This window comes from Littorina saxatilis, linkage group LG2, assembly GCF_037325665.1.
Source record: "Littorina saxatilis isolate snail1 linkage group LG2, US_GU_Lsax_2.0, whole genome shotgun sequence".
Taxonomy (NCBI): domain Eukaryota; kingdom Metazoa; phylum Mollusca; class Gastropoda; order Littorinimorpha; family Littorinidae; genus Littorina; species Littorina saxatilis.
The window spans coordinates 33,067,029-33,086,574 of NC_090246.1; the positions used below are offsets into that span (position 1 = coordinate 33,067,029).

Genomic DNA, 19,546 nt, shown 5'->3' on the forward strand with positions numbered 1-19,546 from the left:
AATTTGTTTAATTTTTACATTTACTCTGCTTTCTTTGAGTGCCAACCAGAAGAAGAGAAAGGAAAGAGTTGTGAGTTCTTGGTTTGTTTATTACATTTCACAATGGTTATCATTTCTGTTATAAACACCAACTACCAATCTCATTCAATGATTTCTTTTATAGAAGTACACACATAAAAGACATTCTATATTCAGAAATGGCAATTCAGTATGAAAAGTAAATCTTCCCGCAAGCAATGCTTACACACTAGCACATATTATTCATTCTCTATACCGCACCTTTTTGCTTATATTCTTTTACCGATAAAGATTCATTATTTTTGCAGAAGCCACATATACCTCACAAACAATCTCGCCAACATAATGACACTCTAAACTCCGCATCTTAGTGCATATGCAGGGAATGTTTCATTGACAAAAATCCATGAATGTAGAATGCATTGACATCTGTGCAATAAACGAATTCTGTAACTAACTGTCAGGTTTGTATGGATTAAAAAGAGAGAGTTCACTCTTTTGCAGCCCATATAAACCCGACAGAGTTATTAACGAACATCATCTATTCCCATGTACACTCGGCATGGATTACAGGTTTCTTTTCTGTGCCTACTTGTACCTTACTTGTGTGTACACACAGAGGGAAAAGGCACTAGCAGGTCTGCACATACATTGACTTTGAAGATTCTCTACCCTTAATCCACCCGGGGCATATAAAGGCTGATGTCTTCAAAACACTGGGCTGTGCCTGCCTGCATTATGAACAAAAACACAAACTTTTCATTTCTTATAGTAAAGTACATGTACTTTCAAAACTATCATTATACGTTATTTGTCGAGATCTGTGTAAAATGTCATATTTTGGTCAAAACGCAAATAACATTTATGTATCGATCGAATTCCTTTCAGGTACTGACTTTGTTGTTGTTTTGACGATTGAACGAGCACACACACATGTATGCAATCAAACACAAAAGCTTCATATTTGGGCGTTTCAGGTTGACCGAAACTTCAAAGGAACTACAAAACACACGTCATGTACTGACTTTGTTGTTGTTTTGACGATTGAACGAGCCCACACACATGCAATCAAACACATGACGTGTGTTTTGTAGTTCCTTTGAAGTTTCGGTCAACCTGAAACGCCCAAATATGAAGTTTTGTAGGCCTCTGACATCACATGGCTCAAAGAAGGGAAATCCAATCGATACATATTGCAATGTATCCAGGTCGTGTCCGCTCACATATTCACATAAAGGACATTCACTCTTCAACAGCACATCCTGTAAATAAATACATTACAAAGACAAAATCAACTATTTATAAAACACTTTGAAGCAACTGCACAAGGTATGTCTTTGTCAAGGTAGGTATTGCTCAGTTTGAGATATTCTGTAGGAAAGCCAGCATCACAATTGTGCAAGTCCTTCACATTTTCATGTCTGTGTATCATTGGCAACAATGTCAGTATGCCATTATTATTTGGGCAAACGTTTGTGCTCCATAAACTGCAAAGATGCCCAACAAAATATACTCCAAACAAAAATTACATCAGTCAACAGTTTGTAGAGCACATTTTTATTTAGCCTTCAAAGTTCAAATGAGCGACATAAACTGTAACTGTGCTCCACTTTAGCTTATTTTGTGGGGCACATTCACAATTTATGGAACAAAACCTTTTGCCCAAATACCTTGGCAATACTGACATCTTTCGCCAAGAATATTTATGGCCCAAACACAATAGTCACAAGATCTGTCATAGCTGACAGGAGAATAAAACACAGAACGAAATTGATCTAATGTTTGCAGTAACTCCAAATAATGTGTCAATTCCTTTAATGTTTTTTTTACACACCAAACACCCCCTTGTATTACACACCTGTTTATTTTCATCACAGTCAAAGCTACTCTCAAAGCCAAGAGTGGACGGCAGAACTTCATAGAATTCCTTGCTTTCCTTCACGTTTCCAAATGATAACCAGGCCTTGAGCGTCACAAGAAGCCAGTAGACTTTCATCACAGTTGAAACACACGTCGAGCACTGGCGCAGAATGTCCTAACAACTTGTTGACACATGACTTGCTTTCTTTCGTCACATCAAAGAAGTACACACACATGTCCTCGCTACCTGAAACTGGAGACAAATAGCAGATGTGTTGAAAAAGCAAATGTTCTTGCTTGTATTATTCTTAGAAAGGCTATCTCCTGAAAACATGTGATACTAAGATCAGTGTATGCACACACAAACACAGCAAACCACTAATACAGCTACAGACCAAACGTGTGGGTCTCCCCATCCCCCTGTCCCATCCCTATCCTACACTCCAACCCCCCCCCCCCCCCCCCCCCCCTTATGAACCCCATTCTCTTAGTCATCAAATTGAAAAGACAAGCAAAGGAAATACTACCCTTCATTTCTATCTGTAAAATTTAGGTAATGGCTACTGAAACTAGACTGCAGGTACCGATCGAAGCTCAAGTATCAGCACTGGGATGCACTGAAATATGGTACACACAACGCACCCATCAAAATAGTTTTGAATCAAGCAAAGGAGTTGAAATAAGGCTATCCCCCGAAGGCGGCGTATGGCTGCCTAAATGGCGGGGTATTTTTAAATGGTCATACACGTAAAATCCCACTTGTGCAAAAAACACGAGTGTACAAGGGAGTTTCAGCCCATGAACGCTGAAAAAGAAGAAGACAAAATGCCAAAAGCCACTTACTGACACAGGCCCCCTGTCTGAAGGACATGAGGGGGCAGAAAGAACTCTTGATGAACGCCGTCTTCTGTTTCACTGGGAACACTCGCTTCAGCTGCAGGGCACCATCGTTTGAAATTATCCTGAAGAAAAATCAAGAACAACAACGTAACAAGAATCATTCTCGATAGTTCAGGGACGTAACAACTCTGGCTGATCATCCAAGGACCATAGTTTAACTTAAATGACGAAACTGATCACAAAAGAGAAGATGCAAATGACACTTGCATTACAGGCATCGTGCATAGTATTGTTTTGTTTCTTTTTGATCGTTAGTCTAAGCTATTCATCCAGATACTCTGTAACTTTCAGGTAAACTACTCGTAAGTAACTCACATACAGAACATTTCACATTTTGCAAATATTAGAACAACTGTATTTGATCAGGGACTTTACGTGAGTTAAACTAGCACTGTCTCCTACCTGGAATGAGTACCTCTGCAGCGAAAATGTTAAAATCTAAACAACCCATTGCTTTGACCAACATTACCTGAAGAGACAGAGGGAGTTGAGGCAACAGTTGACCAGCAACGAGGGATCCCTGGCCTCACGACTGACCCACGCTCTGGCCGAGATGCTGGTGATTGGCCGTCCTTCGCTCACTGTTATCCTGCAACATATAATTTAAATGTTGATGGTTGTGGCCTACTGGTTCATGCACCATGCTGTAGTGTTTCCTGCTCCAGGTTTGCGCCTTGGTCTGCACAGGAAGAGAAAAAGAAATGCAGACTCCATACTGCCTGCTCTGTATGCACGACATGCACCAACAGGGATGGGACTCTCTTGTGATGAAAAACGAGGAAATCCCTTTTTTTAAATGGTACATTAAAATCTGTGCAATCTGGTGCATTCTGAGACTAAAATTCAACTCGTTTGGATCAGGTAAAAAAGACATTCTCCTCACTTCCCCCCCCCCCCCCCCCCCAAAAAAAAACCACACCAACCAAACAGAAAACACACTTTTCACACAACAATGCTAACATTGTAATGGTGCATACTAACGTAATTAACCATGTATCCATAATCCAATACTGGCAATAGTATGATCCAAGTGACGCCCCAATGCATTGAAGCTCAAAATTACTATTAGTTATCAGGAGTTTTCAGTCAGCACAATTTAACTCTCAAGCCTCCAGTGTTAACCCCTTCACTGCCCACCCTGTATGTAATACGTGGTCATTTTTGGTTTGTCGTACGCCCATAACCGTATCTCGTACGTGGGATTTGTGTCAACAACATTTCAGGACATTTCTGAACACTAAATGGGAGGTAACCACTGTCCAAGTACTTGTAAGGGTTCTAAACACAGTTCTTTCCATAGACCGTTCGGATAAGCTACTACCACGTGTTGACAACTCACCACTGTGCCTAGACATAGAACCGATCTATTAGTATTCACAATGGCGGCCGAAAGTCGTACCTCAACTCGTAGACCTGTTTTCAAGTGATACAGTGTTCTGGAAGCTCTACAAGAAGTGATTTATGGATTACCACACAGAAGAATACTTTTATGGGCTGGAATGTGAGTAACTGATGTTTGACACCAGTTTTAGCAGTGTTTTGTGTGGTTTTATGTGCTGCAATGTGTGTGTGTGTAAGTCCGGAAACTGTAATTTTTGACAAAAATGGTCATAATATAAATTTTTACTCTAACAATCACAAACAAAGTCCAATGATCATGCCATCCTATAATAGCCAAGGGTATAAGGAAAACACATGCCAAAGATCTAAGAGATATCTCAATAAATGATCGAGCAGTGAACAGATTAGTGAACCTACCGAAGAAAGCGAAATTTTGCCCTGGCGCACAGCAATACCAAAATGCTGTTATACTGTGGCAGTGAAGAGGTTAAGTTCCATCTTCACTTCTCTTCATATCATTCAGTCAACAAGTTATAGATACTGTGATGAAATGGGACGCGGAAAAATAGATTACCCCAGTGGAATTCGTAAGTTGTGTCCGCGGAAAAAGTCCCACCCCTGACCAAGATCATGGCATAATCTATCTAATACTCACTTATGGATATATGCAAGTGTAGGCTATATGGTTGATTGTGTTAACAAAATTAATGAAAAGTCCAAATGGATAATGCAGAAGCAGAAGACAATACATACTTTTGACATTTGGGATCTTCCCTTTCATGAAACATTTGAAACAAAATTATGACAAAAAGAAAAACCCATAAAAACACATGTGAACCGTCTCCTGATCACCAGGAACACCTAGCTGTCTTAAAAAGAAATGTGCTATGCCTTCCATACCGCAATTCCTTTTACAACCAAAACATTTGTTTAAAATCAGGGCTATATTAACATCAAACCTGTGAGTCTTTGTGAGTTTTCCAGTGGCCACATCGACAGTGAAGGAGAAGATTGACCCACGGTCATCACCCGCCCACAAGATGTGCCCGCTAGGGTCGAAGGCCATGGCGTGAACTTTCCCCGTCACCTTGCTGCTTCCTCCCTGGGGGATTAAGTAGAGTGTATTACAGTGGAACCCCCCTTTTAAGACCTCCAAAAATCTAAAAAAAAAAAAATCAGGTCTTAAAAAGGAGGGAGTCTTAAAATGGGGGTAATTTTACAGAGGTTATGAACAGAAAGTCTGAGAAAACAAGGTCTTAAAAAGGAGGGAGGCTTACACTGGGGGGAGGGTCTTAAAAGGGGGTTCCACTGTATTATTCAGCTACATATTTCTTATGTATTCATGAGATGGTTGCAGGACTTGAGAATTAGGATAGAAGTGTCATGGCGGTGTGTATTGTACTTTTTCCTTTGTGGGTAAATGACAATAAGATCTAGCTTTTAAATCTCTCCTCTCAAAACATGTACATATCTGTCTGTGTGTGTGTGTGTGTGTGTGTGTGTGTGAGTGTGTGTGTGTGTGTGTGTGTGTGTGTGTGTGTGTGTGTGTGTGTGCACGTTTTCATGTGTGTGTGTGTGTGCACACGTTTTCATGTGTGTGTCGTGTGCACACATATGTCCATGTTTGTCTATATATAACAACAAAATACAGATGCAAAATGTACACAAATTACAAAAAAAATACTTATGCCCACCCAAAATTGGAAGAGGAAACCTTAAACTCTGCAAAACTTACTTAAGCATTTTGCATTCCACGGGCACAAAAGCTTACCTTATATCCTTTGCCTGTAGACATGTTCATCACCTGTACCTGACACCTGCTATTACCTGTCTGTTAAACTGTCAAGGACAACACAAACTCAAGTACTCATACTCAACTCAGTCTGTCTGTTAGAACACAAGGATACTTATAAATACTCTGACAATAATTTCAGTCTCTCTATCTCTCCCCTTTGTACATGTACCAATCCATGTGTGTATGTGCGGGCATGTTTTCATGTGTGTGTGACACATGTACACATATGTGATACCTGTATATAATAATTTCAGTCAACAAAGGTAAAGGATACAACAAACATGTTGTTGTTGAGCGGCTGAAAGAGACAGGTGAGCAGTTCCGCTCCACTGCCATCCTCTATCACACGCATGCAGGTTCCTGCTGCAACGTCCCACAGGCGCGCTGTGCCGTCTAGTGACACTGACAGGATCACATCGTTCGACAGTGACCACACAAAGTCTGAAACGGATCATATGGACACATTAAAGAAAATTCTAATCTATGCATCAGATCTTATTTTGGAAATGCTCTTAACATACATAAGTGTGATTTTTGACTCACATGCGAAGCAAAAGTGAGTCTATGTACTCACCCGAGTCGTCCGTCCGTCCGTCCGTCCGGACGTCCGTCCGTCCGTCCGTCCGTCCGGAAAACTTTAACGTTGGATATTTCTTGGACACTATTCAGTCTATCAGTACCAAATTTGGCAAGATGGTGTATGATGACAAGGCCCCAAAAAACATACATAGCATCTTGACCTTGCTTCAAGGTCAAGGTCGCAGGGGCCATAAATGTTGTCTAAAAAACAGCTATTTTTCACATTTTTCACATTTTCTCTGAAGTTTTTGAGATTGAATACCTCACCTATATATGATATATAGGGCAAAGTAAGCCCCATCTTTTGATACCAGTTTGGTTTACCTTGCTTCAAGGTCAAGGTCACAGGAGCTCTTCAAAGTTGGATTGTATACATATTTTGAAGTGACCTTGACCCTGAACTATGGAAGATAACTGTTTCAAACTTAAAAATTATGTGGGGCACATGTTATGCTTTCATCATGAGACACATTTGGTCACATATGATCAAGGTCAAGGTCACTTTGACCCTTATGAAATGTGACCAAAATAAGGTAGTGAACCACTAAAAGTGACCATATCTCATGGTAGAAAGAGCCAATAAGCACCATTGTACTTCCTATGTCTTGAATTAACAGCTTTGTGTTGCATGACCTTGGATGACCTTGACCTTGGGTCAAGGTCACATGTATTTTGGTAGGAAAAATGTGTAAAGCAGTTCTTAGTGTATGATGTCATTGCTAGGTTTAGGTCAAGCATGTGAGTCGTATGGGCTTTGCCCTTCTTGTTTGTTAAAAAGTCATAAAGGTAAGAGTGTCGTTTGGCTTTGATGGTGTGCAACAGGTATACTTGCAATCCATATGCCTTTCAACAGCTATAAAGTAATACACTGGAATGCCCCTTTACGGCCTAAATTTAAGAAAATCTTAAAAAGGAGGGAGACTTAAAATGGAGGTAAATTTACAAAAGCTATGAACAGAACACTTGCAAACAGAGGGTCGTAAAAAGGAAGAAGTCTTAAATTGGAGGTAAATTTACAAAAGCTATGAACAGAACACTTGCAAACAGAGGGTCGTAAAAAGGAAGAAGTCTTAAAATGGAGGTAAATTTACAAAAGCTATGAACAGAACACTTGCAAAAGGAGGGTCGTAAAAAGGAGGGAGTCTTAAAATGGAGGTAAATTTACAAAAGCTATGAACAGAACACTTGCAAAAGGAGGGTCGTAAAAAGGAAGGAGTCTTAAATTGGAGGTAAATTTACAAAAGCTATGAACAGAACACTTGCAAACGGAGGGGTCGTAAAAAGGAGGGAGTCTTAAAATGGAGGTAAATTTACAAAAGCTATGAACAGAACACTTGCAAACGGAGGGGTCGTAAAAAGGAGGGAGTCTTAAAATGGAGGTAAATTTACAAAAGCTATGAACAGAACACTTGCAAACGGAGGGGTCGAAAAAAGGAGGGAGTCTTAAAATGGGAGGTAAATTTACAAAAGCTATGAACAGAACACTTGCAAACGGAGGGTCGTAAAAAGGAGGGAGTCTTAAAATGGAGGTAAATTTACAAAAGCTATGAACAGAACACTTGCAAACGGAGGGTCGTAAAAAGGAAGAAGTCTTAAAATGGAGGTAAATTTACAAAAGCTATGAACAGAACACTTGCAAACGGAGGGTCGTAAAAAGGAGGGAGTCTTAAAATGGAGGTAAATTTACAAAAGCTATGAAGAGAACACTTGCAAACGGAGGGTCGTAAAAAGGAGGGAGTCTTAAAATGGAGGTAAATTTACAAAAGCTATGAACAGAACACTTGCAAACGGAGGGGTCGTAAAAAGGAGGGAGTCTTAAAATGGAGGTAAATTTACAAAAGCTATGAACAGAACACTTGCAAACGGAGGGTCGTAAAAAGGAGGTAAATTTACAAAAGCTATGAACAGAACACTTGCAAACGGAGGGTGGTAAAAAGGAAGAAGTCTTAATTAAATTAGGGGGTCTTATGGGGGAGTTCCACTGTACAGCATATTTACATGGGGAAGCAAAAGTAGCATAAACACTAATCAAATTGCTACAATTCCAGCTCCCCACACAACCACACGTGCCCATGGATTAGGCACCACATAGGTACATGCCACATAATACCTGTCATCACTTAACCCTTATGCTGGTTGTCGCGACATATGTCGCGCTACTTTACGTATACTGTCACCTGGTTGTCACGACATATGTCGCGCTACTGGCTCAGTCTGTTTGGTCGGTTCGGATTACCTCCCATGGATGCGAAAACCTATATGAGCGTTTTTTGTTATTTTTCTCTCTGTTAATTCACCAGTGGCTATGTAACATGTGTTACAGAATTACACCAGTGTAAGGGTTAATACTTACCACAGACAGCGGCAGTGTGACCCCGCAGCATACAGATGACAGTGGCAGGAGGAGGGATGACCTGGCAGATGGACAGAGTGCTGTCTACAGATGCACACGCCACGCGAGACTTGTCGTCATTGGCAAACTTCACTGTGGTCACTGCAAACGTCAACAACAGCACACAAAAATTAAAAATTGTAAACATCCTTCGCATTATTTGTGTCATTTCTCTTTTTCTGTTTTGACGACTGACAAAACTCTTTACTTTTTTATATTGAAAAAGAATTTCAAGTTGGCTGTGAGCATGCAGCAGCAAATTTAAAAGCTGCCATTGTAATACAGCATAAACCCACATCTACAACATTAGAGTATAATCATTTCGTGAATCTGCTGTCTGGCATTTTCTATATTTCCATTTATCTGTTATTTAAATTAATTACATATGTACATGGACGGACATGAATGAACAAGGCAATTACAAATGAACAACAAACCTGCAGCTGTGTGCTGATCAAAGATGTGGTGCATTCCGCTAAAAGCATAATTCTCTGATAGACTCTTTCCCCCTGCCATGGCCCTGAACAAAACCGGTGCCATTCATCAGTCCCAAAATCATATTCAAATGTTTGAACATAACTGTTAGTAACTGCAACTTTCCAAGTGTATGTCTGACCAAGGTTAGTGCTGCTGTAAGCACAAAGATTTCAGGTGATCTCATGTAGAAGCGCAATCTTGGCATACATTCAGAATACACCAGTTAAAAAAGTTTTTAAAACACATAATAAACAAACAGTCAGAATTCAGTGAAACACTCAAACCTCTTTTTGAATTGCCGAAAAACTTTGCTGTCATTTCGGCAGAGCTGCCAAACTTTTTTCACTGTGGGGCAAAGGCGATGCCAAGGACTGCCTTAAACTTTTCAAAAATTCGCAGAACTTTAATGGCCATTTCCGCATAATTGCTGAATAAAATACAACCTAGCAACATCCCTGCTGATTATTTGTTGAATGATACTTCTTCTTCTTCAGCGTTCGATGATGGTTGAATGATACATGTACGACATAATTATCCACTTACTTGCTAGCTTCTGCCGCACTTGTGGGGACAAGCTCAATGCTGTCGTACACATGTTTCATGGGACCCTCATACAAGTGCTTCAGTGAACTGCTGCTCATGTGACGTCGGTGGTGGTACTTTCTTCCATCGCTTGATGGTTCAAAACTCTTGCAAAGAGAGAAGAGAAAGGATTAAAAAAAAGGTGTTGTCATTGCTAATAATCTTTAGTCATTTTTATCTGTTCACATGATCAGATATATATGTGTGAATGGGCAAAGAGTGGGACAAACTAAGATACATAATGTCAAGTTACTCTGATAATATTGTGTTATTTGCTTGCTGAGCTCTTAGTAAAGGTATCACTTAGCAAATGTCACTCAAAACACAGATCAATTAATCCCCGAGTTTGTTTTGATTTCATATTTCAGTACCCGTTTCATTAGAGACATTTTGAACTACAGAGAAATAGAACAAAGGTAGAATCCTATGGTCAAAGAATGAGTCTTTCTTGTCAAAAGAAAAACATTACAGCTAAGTGTGATGGAAATCTTACAAATGTATGACACAACAACTTAAACCTTCCACTGTATCTTCTCACAGCACTGATAGTGATAAGCACAACTATCAAGAAATAAACAGATGAAACAGATCCCAACCTCGGCAGTGTTGCGGCTGATGCTGCGAAGGCTAAATGATCTGCTCTTGACACTCCTGAAACAAATTCAAGCAAAAGTAGCAGACATTTTAAACACTATCAGAGTTTGGTGGGTTATAGAAACACAAACATACCCACCATGCTTCCCCCGAAAGCGGTGTATGGCTGCCTGAATGGCGGGGTAAAAAAGTTCATACACGTAAAAACCTACTCGTGCAAAAACATGAGTGAGCATTGGAGTTTCAGCCCATGAACGAAGAAGAAGAAGAAGAAACACAATCCTTTCATGACTGCATTGATCATCTGAATAAATAAAATAAAAATTCTACATAAGTTATCCCGTCTTGACCACCTGTAACGGGTGCCCGATGGATTGCCAGTTTGACGCGTGATATTCGTCTCCTGGTACGGCCACCCAAGCCAGACAAGTCGAAGGGAAGAGGTCTGACAAAGCGCAATTCACTGGCCCTATAGGTTGGGGGTTGGGCACTGGGTTGACAACCCAGCCCCTCAAAAACAGGTTTGTTATAAAAACAGCAACAATGGAAACCAACACTTTACCTCTGTGCATGTATAAGTTATATATATGCTAAAACTTCAAAGAAACTAACAATCAAATCTCAAACAAACAAACAAACTACATGCAAACACACTTATGGACAAAGATATGTTAAAACGACGCAAGAAACAGAGCTAGAGTCTTACTGTACATCAAAACGCATGCTAAAAACCTACCCAGCATCTGAAAATGAGGGGCTGCCATATCTTGTATTCAGCAGCTGTGCCCTTAGCCTTAGATAATCCTTTCTTGCTTGAGAATCTCTTTGCTGAAATTTTTGGACAGATATGGAATACATGTAATATATATAAAATTTACCTTCATATAAAACTTCAACAACAAAACTTAATTTTTAGCTGATGTTCAACAACAAAAAAGCATTCAAAATTATCTGATCAATCTCACAAACTCCAGAAGCAGACATTTGAAAGACTTAATTATAGTCAAAATGAAACATTAAAATACAAAATCGCATCAATTATAAATCAAATGCTGTTCATCCTTGCGTATGTACCTCATTCTTGGCATTTTCTCTCAAAAGCTGACTTCTTCTCCTGATATAAAGCGTTCCTGCAAAATTGAATAACAACAAAATTATAAGAAACTCATAACGTTCTACTTTTATTTTTTTAGTTGTGCATTAAATATATGTGCATATATCTATATATATATACGACTTGTGTCTGTCTGTCTGTGTGTGTGTGTGTGTGTGTTCGCGATGCACGGCCAAAGTTCTCGATGGATTTGCTTCAAATTTGGTGGGCATATTCAGGTAGACCCCGGACACAACCTGGTTGATGAGAATTTTCAACACGTGCTCTCAGCGCGCAGCGCTGAACCGATTTTGGTTTTTCTGTTCATCTTCCCAGATCCATTCCCAGTAACTCTTCCTTATCTTCTCCAGTGTTTTGCGTTTATCTCCCTTCCTTCGTGTGGCGTCAATCCATATTCCCGTTACTATTTTTAGAAGGTCACTGTCCACAACGCTCAATCCATATTCCCGTTACTATTTTTAGAAGGTCACTGTCCACAACGCTCCTTATCTTCTCCAGTGTTTTGCGCTTTTATCTCCCTTCCTTCGTGTGGCATCAATCGCGTGCGGTGCGCCACTCACCCGGCAAAGCCGGGTATTCGGCTCTACTTCTTCCCGGCGAAGCCGGCTACCCAGCGAAGCGGGTATTCATCTACAGTAAAACCTGAGTCTAGCGGACCCTTGTTGTAACGGCCACCTGCTACATACGGACAGTTTATCATGGCACGAACACGATTTCAACAATAACTAACCTTTAACGGGCGGACACCTGCCACTTACGGACGCGGACACGATTTTTCGGACCGTAGGAAGTGTAAACACTGTCACAAACGGACACAACGTACATAATACGCAACTTCGAAAACTCGACTGTTATGCAGTCAGTGCTCGGCAGCCGTAGCCGTAGCACAAATGGTTGTTGATTGGTTGTCCTGTCCCTTTTCTGACCAATCAGTGGCTTGTTTAGATGGAGACCCACTTTCGCTCACTCACTTTCGCTTCGCTCACTTTCGCTTTTCCGCATTGTGGATACAGTCACAACCAAAAGCAACAGTAGACTACTGTGTTGGAAAATGGAATCTCCAGCAGGAAAAAGAAAAGCGTTGACTTTAGAGCAGCGTGTCGCTGCCTTGAAAAAACTAGATAGCGGCCAATCATGCCGAGATGTGGCGAAGGAGATGGGATGTGGTAAAACACAGATCGCGAGGATCAAATCGGAAAAAGAAGACGTGATGAAGGAGTGGGAGTCAGGTGCGCGAATCGACCAAAAAACTGTGAAACGTCGGAAAACGCAATATGAAGACCTGAACAACGTGGTATGGGAGTGGTTTTGTACTGCAAGATCGAAGAATCTGCCTCAGTGTTGAATGACTGATGAAGAGTCAGCTATTTTTAGCTTTGTGACGTCCGACTTGCGTAAGTTTGAATGCACAGTGTGTGTAGGGAACAGGGTAGGTGGGGGGGGGGGGGGGGGGGGATGTTGTTGTTGTTGTTGTTTGCTACATGTATCATTTGTTTACTCACATTTTCAGTGAGTCTCATGTTCAATCCAATAAATACATACTACAGGACTGACAAAAAGTGTCTTGTTCATTTTACGTGCTCTTTGTAAAATATTGCCCCGGCCCCTCCACCTGTGAAGAAGGGACACCTGTCTAATATGGACACTATTACCATTCCCCAAGGGTGTCCGTTAGAGACAGGTTTTACTGTAGTATACACATATATATATATACTAGATGAATACCCGCTTCGCCGGGTACGGCTTCGCCGGGAAGAAGTCAGGCCGAATACCCAGCTGCGCCGGGGACCCGGTGTCACGGCGTGAGTTTACACTGTCCTGAGTTTGCGTCGAAATATGCGTCACTTCCGCCATCGTGAATTTGCCGAACTCGAAGCCGGTTGTTTTCACTTTGAGTAAGGAAGGTGTCAATCACGTTTTTAGTGATCATAACCCGCACGATGGAACAGTTCGCTGATCAGATGCTTTCTTTGAAACATTTTCTCCGAAATCACACGCACCGAGGCAGAAACAAAATACAAACAAAAATACAGAACAGAAGAAAACAGAACAGAACCCCACCCAAAAACACCCACCACACTGGGGCGCATGCAGCAACTCTGGGAACCAAGGATGAGAGAGAGTAAACGTTCATTCAAGTTTATGTTAACAGATTTACAATTTGCTATTTCTCTCTTTATTTTGATTATCACGATAATTCATTTATGTCACTGCAACAAACAACACTTAAGTCAACTCAAACCGAGACGCATGTATAAGACAAGTAGGCCTATCCATTTTGATTTTGGCGAAGCATTTCTGATTCCGAACATATCCAGCTTTATGTGTGTGTTTTTTTAAACACAAACATGAACAAGAAGGGCAAAGCCCATACGACTCACATGCTTTACACATTTTTCCTACCAAAATACATGTGACCTTGACCCAAGGTCAAGGTCATCCAAGGTCATGCAACACAAAGCTGTTAATTCAAGACATAGGAAGTACAATGGTGCTTATTGGCTCTTTCTACCATGAGATATGGTCACTTTTAGTGGTTCACTACCTTATTTTGGTCACATTTCATAAGGGTCAAAGTGACCTTGACCTTGATCATATGTGACCAAATGTGTCTCATGATGAAAGCATAACATGTGCCCCACATAATTTTTAAGTTTGAAACAGTTATCTTCCATAGTTCAGGGTCAAGGTCACTTCAAAATATGTATACAATCCAACTTTGAAGAGCTCCTGTGACCTTGACCTTAAAGCAAGGTAAACCAAACTGGTATCAAAAGATGGGGCTTACTTTGCCCTATATATCATATATAGGTGAGGTATTGAATCTCAAAAACTTCAGAGAAAATGGGGAAAATGTGAAAAATAGCTGTTTTTTAGGCAACATTTATGGCCCCTGCGACCTTGACCTTGAAGCAAGGTCAAGATGCTATGTATGTTTTTTGGGGCCTGGTCATCATACACCATCTTGCCAAATTTGGTACTGATAGACTGAATAGTGTCCAAGAAATATCCAACGTTAAAGTTTTCCGGACGGACGGACGTCCGGACGTCCGGACGGACGGACGACTCGGGTGAGTACATAGACTCACTTTTGCTTCGCATGTGAGTCAATGACTAAAACAATCTCTACGAGGGAGCATATAATTATAAATAGTCCAAGGTAACAAACACAAAACCATCGATTCCCACTATTCTAAAATTCAAATCTAATCTAAATTTGTTGAGAAAAAAATCTACACCTTTTCTTCCAACACTCGCAGACCACTGACAAACACAAACCCATCGATTTCCAAATGAATTCTTTGATACAGTGGCGAACGCGATTGGCGAAACAAAGACGGTCACCGTGGCAACCTCAAAAATGCTTTGGTAAATTCACATCATCATAAACTCACGACGCTGTAGGCGTCGTGAATTTGGTCAGGAAGTGACGTATATTTCGACGCATGCGCATTGGGGCCACAGCGTAAACTCAGGACAGTGTAAACTCACGCCGTGACACCGGCTTTGCCGGGTGTACGCCGGCACCGCACGAAGGAAGGGAGATAAACGCGCAAAACACTGGAGAAGTGTAATACCCGGCTTCGCCGGGACAGTGACCTTCTAAAAATAGTATAACGGGAATATGGATTGAGCGTTGTCGACAGTGACCTTCTAAAAATAGAAACGGGAATATGGATTGACGCCACATGAAGGAAGGGAGATAAACGCTGAAAACACTGGAGAAGATAAGGAAGAGTTACTGGGAATGGATCCAGAGAAAAACCAAAATCGGTTCAGCGCTGTGCGCTGAGAGCACGTGTTGAAATATCTCATCGAGCAGGTTGTTTCCGGGGTGTACCTGAATATGGCCACCAAATTTGAAAGAGATCCATCGAAAACTTTGGCCGTGCATCGCGGACACACACACACACACACACACACACACACACACACAGACACAGACACAAGTCGTATATATATATATATATATATATGTGTATGTGTTTGCTTATTAAGTTATTTGCAGGTTAATACCCAGGGCTGTCCGTTTCAGTGCAGTTAATTAATTCCCCAGTAACTGCAAAACATGTGCCCCTTACTCTGTCACAATGTATTGGGGAGGCCTGCATGATGTACGACGTCACAATTCATGCGCATCCACCCATTGAGGGCAAAACATGCAGCGGCGCATGACTGTTAGTGTTAAATATGCTGACCTAAATCATTGTTTAAGCTCTTTTTGTTAACACACCAGGCAACAGTCAGGCATGTTCCTTAGCCCGCCAGACCTCCATGTGAAATTTAACCCTTACACTGGTGCAATTCCGTAACACATGTTACATAGTCACTAGTGAATTAACAGAGAGAAAAATTAAGAAAAACGGTCTATAGGTTTTCGCATCCATGGGAGGTAATCGGAACCGACCAAGCTGACTGAGCCAGTAGCGCGACATATGTCGCGACAACCAGGTAACAGAGTACGTAAAGTAGCGCGACAACCAGCGTAAGGGTTAAAAATTGCTGCTCAAGTATGCAAACTACAGACCTGAATATATAGTGACTTTGTTTGCATGCGGATGGAGACCAGGTCGACGCAATATTACTTGACTTCTCCAAGGCTTTTGATAAAGTCCCGCACCAGCGCCTACTGCATAAACTACAGTACTATGGAGTGAGAGGTACAACGCTAAACTGGATCTCATCTTTCCTGGTAGGCCACTCACAGCAAGTAGCACTTGAAGGAGTTTTTTCTCCAATTGCCCCAGTGACATCAGCCTATCAGGAGTACCACAAGGCACCGTATTAGGCCCGTTACTCTTTCTTATCTACATCAACGACCTCCCCGACTCAGTGAAGCATGCTAAAGTGAGATTATTTGCAGATGACAGCCTCCTTCACAGAAACGTCAAGACGAAAAGAGATCAAGTTCTGCTCCAACAAGACCTGGATGCCCTGGCTGAATGGGAGACCACATGGCAAATGAGCTTTAACCCCAGCAAATGCAACACCATCCACATCAACCATGGAAGAGGCAAATCGCACACCCGTTTGACTACATTCTTCATGGTCAAAAGCTAGAAACCATCACAAGCAACCTTGGGGTAACAATATCCAACAATCCCACATGGACCCACCATATCAACAACGTGGCTGCTAAAGGGAACCGGACTGTTGGTTTTCTGCGACGCAACTTCAGGGAGTGTACCCAAAAGGTGAAGACGGCAACCTACACCACAATGGTCAGGCCCATTCTGGAGTATGCTGCAACAGTATGGGACCCCCACCTTGAACAGGAAAAGGCTCCACTTGAAAAGGTCCAGCGACGAGCAGCTAGGTATGTGTTCAACAACTACACAGACAGGAACCATGGCTCCGTTACCACTATGCTCAACAAACTCAACTGGGACAGCCTGGAGACCCGGCCGCCAAAACATGCGACTAGTGATGTTGTACAAAATCAAAAACTCACAAGTAGCCATCGCCGCAGCCGCGTACACCTCTCCCTCTGACCCTCGAACACGGGGAGCTGGCCGGCTGCACCAGGAGTATGCCCTCCACCCAGCCCTTTCAAACTCATTTTTCCCCCGCACAATCTCCGAATGGAATAAGTTGCCAACACTGGTATCGTCGGCCCCCTCCCTGGAGTCGTTTCGCTCCCGTCTCGGCGGCAGTCTCCTGCAGTCGGGCATGAGAGTCCCTTGAACGCACTCTCTCCTGTACATAGTTTTAAACCTCCCCACCTTTTTAATCCCCCTGTTTGCCGGAGCTAGCCACTCTCGGTAACAGTGACTCAACCGCAGGACTGAGACGTTCGCAAGAACCCAGTCCTCTACGGAAGAAGAAGAAGAATTTAATTAACTTGAATAAGAGTTATATTAACCTACTAGTTCTGCTTACAAAAAACTATACTGTTCAAAAAAAGAAACGCATAGCTTGTAATATTTGGTTAATTTAGTTATATGGCTACAAGGATATCCACCAAACTGCAGAAAATGTTTATCTGGTCGTCGACCTTTCGTCCATTGCCACAAGTGAGCTCTGCACGTGACGCATGCGTTATCAGTGGCTACAATGTCAAAATTGCTCATTTGGCATGACCACTCGTCATGCTTCAGTGTAATCTCGTGAAACTCGGGGAATATTGAGCTCTCACCATGTCTTCCAAAACCCATAAAAGCGGATTGTTCGCCACAAAGAAATCAGACGACAATTCAGCGACGAAAGATGGCCCGATTGAGCAGAGAAGACCGCCAAATTGCATTGGGTCGTTTACAAGCAGGCCAAAGTCAAAGTGCAATCGCCAGGCACTTCCACGTGTCCTAGAGCACCATCAGTAGACTGTGGGTCAGGTTTCAAGCCACTGGCTCCGTTGCTGACTTGCCACGAGCGGGAAGACCAAGGGCGACAACTGCTGCTCACGACCGCTTCATACGGCTCCGCCACCTCCGGAATCGTTTCCTGTCGGCCTCATCTTCTGTCCAGGCTCTCCCCGGGCCACACCGATTATTGGACCAGACCGTGCGGAACCGCCTGCATGAAGCTGGTTTGAGAGCTCGCAGACCTCACAGAGGAGCTGTCCTCACCCGCCGCCATTGCCAGAACCGAGTGCAGTGGGGCAACCAGCACCTTCGCTGGACCGTCCGGAATCACTGGAGACACGTGTGGTTCAGCGACGAGTCCTACTTCCTGCTCCAGCGACATGATGGTCGGAGGAGGGTCTACCGGAGAGTAAACGAACGTTACGCGCCCAACTGTGTGGATGAGGCACCCGTTCATGGTGGTGGAGGCGTCATGGTGTGGGGGGCGATCAATACCGCTGGAAGGAGCACCCTGGTGCACGTCCAAGGGCGCATAACTGCCCAGCAATACGTGGAGGAAATTCTGCGCCCACACGCCCTTCCTCTTCTGGCTGACCAGGATACCATATTCCAGCAGGACAACGCTCGCCCGCACACAGCACGACTCACTACCCAGTTCCTCACCGACCACCATGTCCAGGTGCTTCCTTGGCCATCCATGTCGCCAGACATGAACCCGATAGAACACCTCTGGGATGAATTGGACAGACGTGTGCGCAGGCGAGAAGAAGCGCCGGCAAATCACCGCGATCTATTGCAGGCACTTCAGAAGGAGTGGGACACCATCCCACAGCAAGATATCCGGCATCTGATCCAGTCCATGCCCAGAAGGTGCCGGGCAGTTGTTGCTGCTCAAGGCAGTCACACCCCCTACTGACTTGACAGACTGATTGATTTGAAGATGCAAATGAACTGTGTGTGCATTCAACTGTGTCCATACCAAATTTCAAACAAATAATCTAAATATTGGATTTTCTGTTAATTTTTTCGAAAAATAAAACAAATTTGGCAAGCAGCAACTATGCGTTTCTTTTTTTGAACAGTATAGCAAAAGAACAAACTTTTTTCTTCAAAGAGTCCAAGGCTCCAAAGAGGCTTGAATCACTGAGGCAATTAAGCCCCTTGCACTCCCTCTAATAAGCAGAATGTTCAGTGTGCATCAATCAAAGTATCATTCAAACAATCTTCGACTTCCTGGTCATACACAGATAAACACATAAACAATATTGGCACGAAGATAAACAAAAATCAATTTGCACAATACGTACGAAATTGTGGGCAGTTCGGAGCTCTGTACGCATTATATTTTGCATCTACAGCCAAGACTTGCTGCCAAACAGCAGCCATGATCGATTCGTCTGCTTTGCTCGCTTATGACATTGCAAAACAGGAAATTATTTTTCTTTATTTTTATTTCTCAGTGCACAAAGTACAAATATGTATTTGTATTGTTTGTTTGTAATTGTATATACCAATACAGGTAACACAGATATATATCATTTGATATTTTTTCTTTTTCTATGTTGTAAGCCTTTGTACAGAGGCAAGGGCCT

The 19,546-nt window shown here is 42.3% G+C and overlaps 1 protein-coding gene across 1 annotated transcript; it reads right to left on the bottom strand.

The window, feature by feature from the left end:
• Positions 1-68: 68 nt before the first annotated feature.
• On the bottom strand, positions 69-19,357 carry LOC138958793 (WD repeat-containing protein 13-like). Its single transcript, XM_070330083.1, has 13 exons — positions 19,262-19,357; positions 11,613-11,668; positions 11,275-11,366; positions 10,541-10,595; positions 9,906-10,051; positions 9,323-9,405; positions 8,847-8,987; positions 6,189-6,355; positions 5,891-5,950; positions 5,079-5,221; positions 3,248-3,367; positions 2,722-2,840; positions 69-2,131 (listed from the first exon to the last, which is right to left on the bottom strand). The coding sequence occupies exons 1-13, from the start codon at positions 19,338-19,340 to the stop codon at positions 1,935-1,937; spliced, it is 1,458 nt and encodes a 485-aa protein (XP_070186184.1). The 5' UTR covers positions 19,341-19,357; the 3' UTR covers positions 69-1,934.
• Positions 19,358-19,546: the final 189 nt, after the last annotated feature.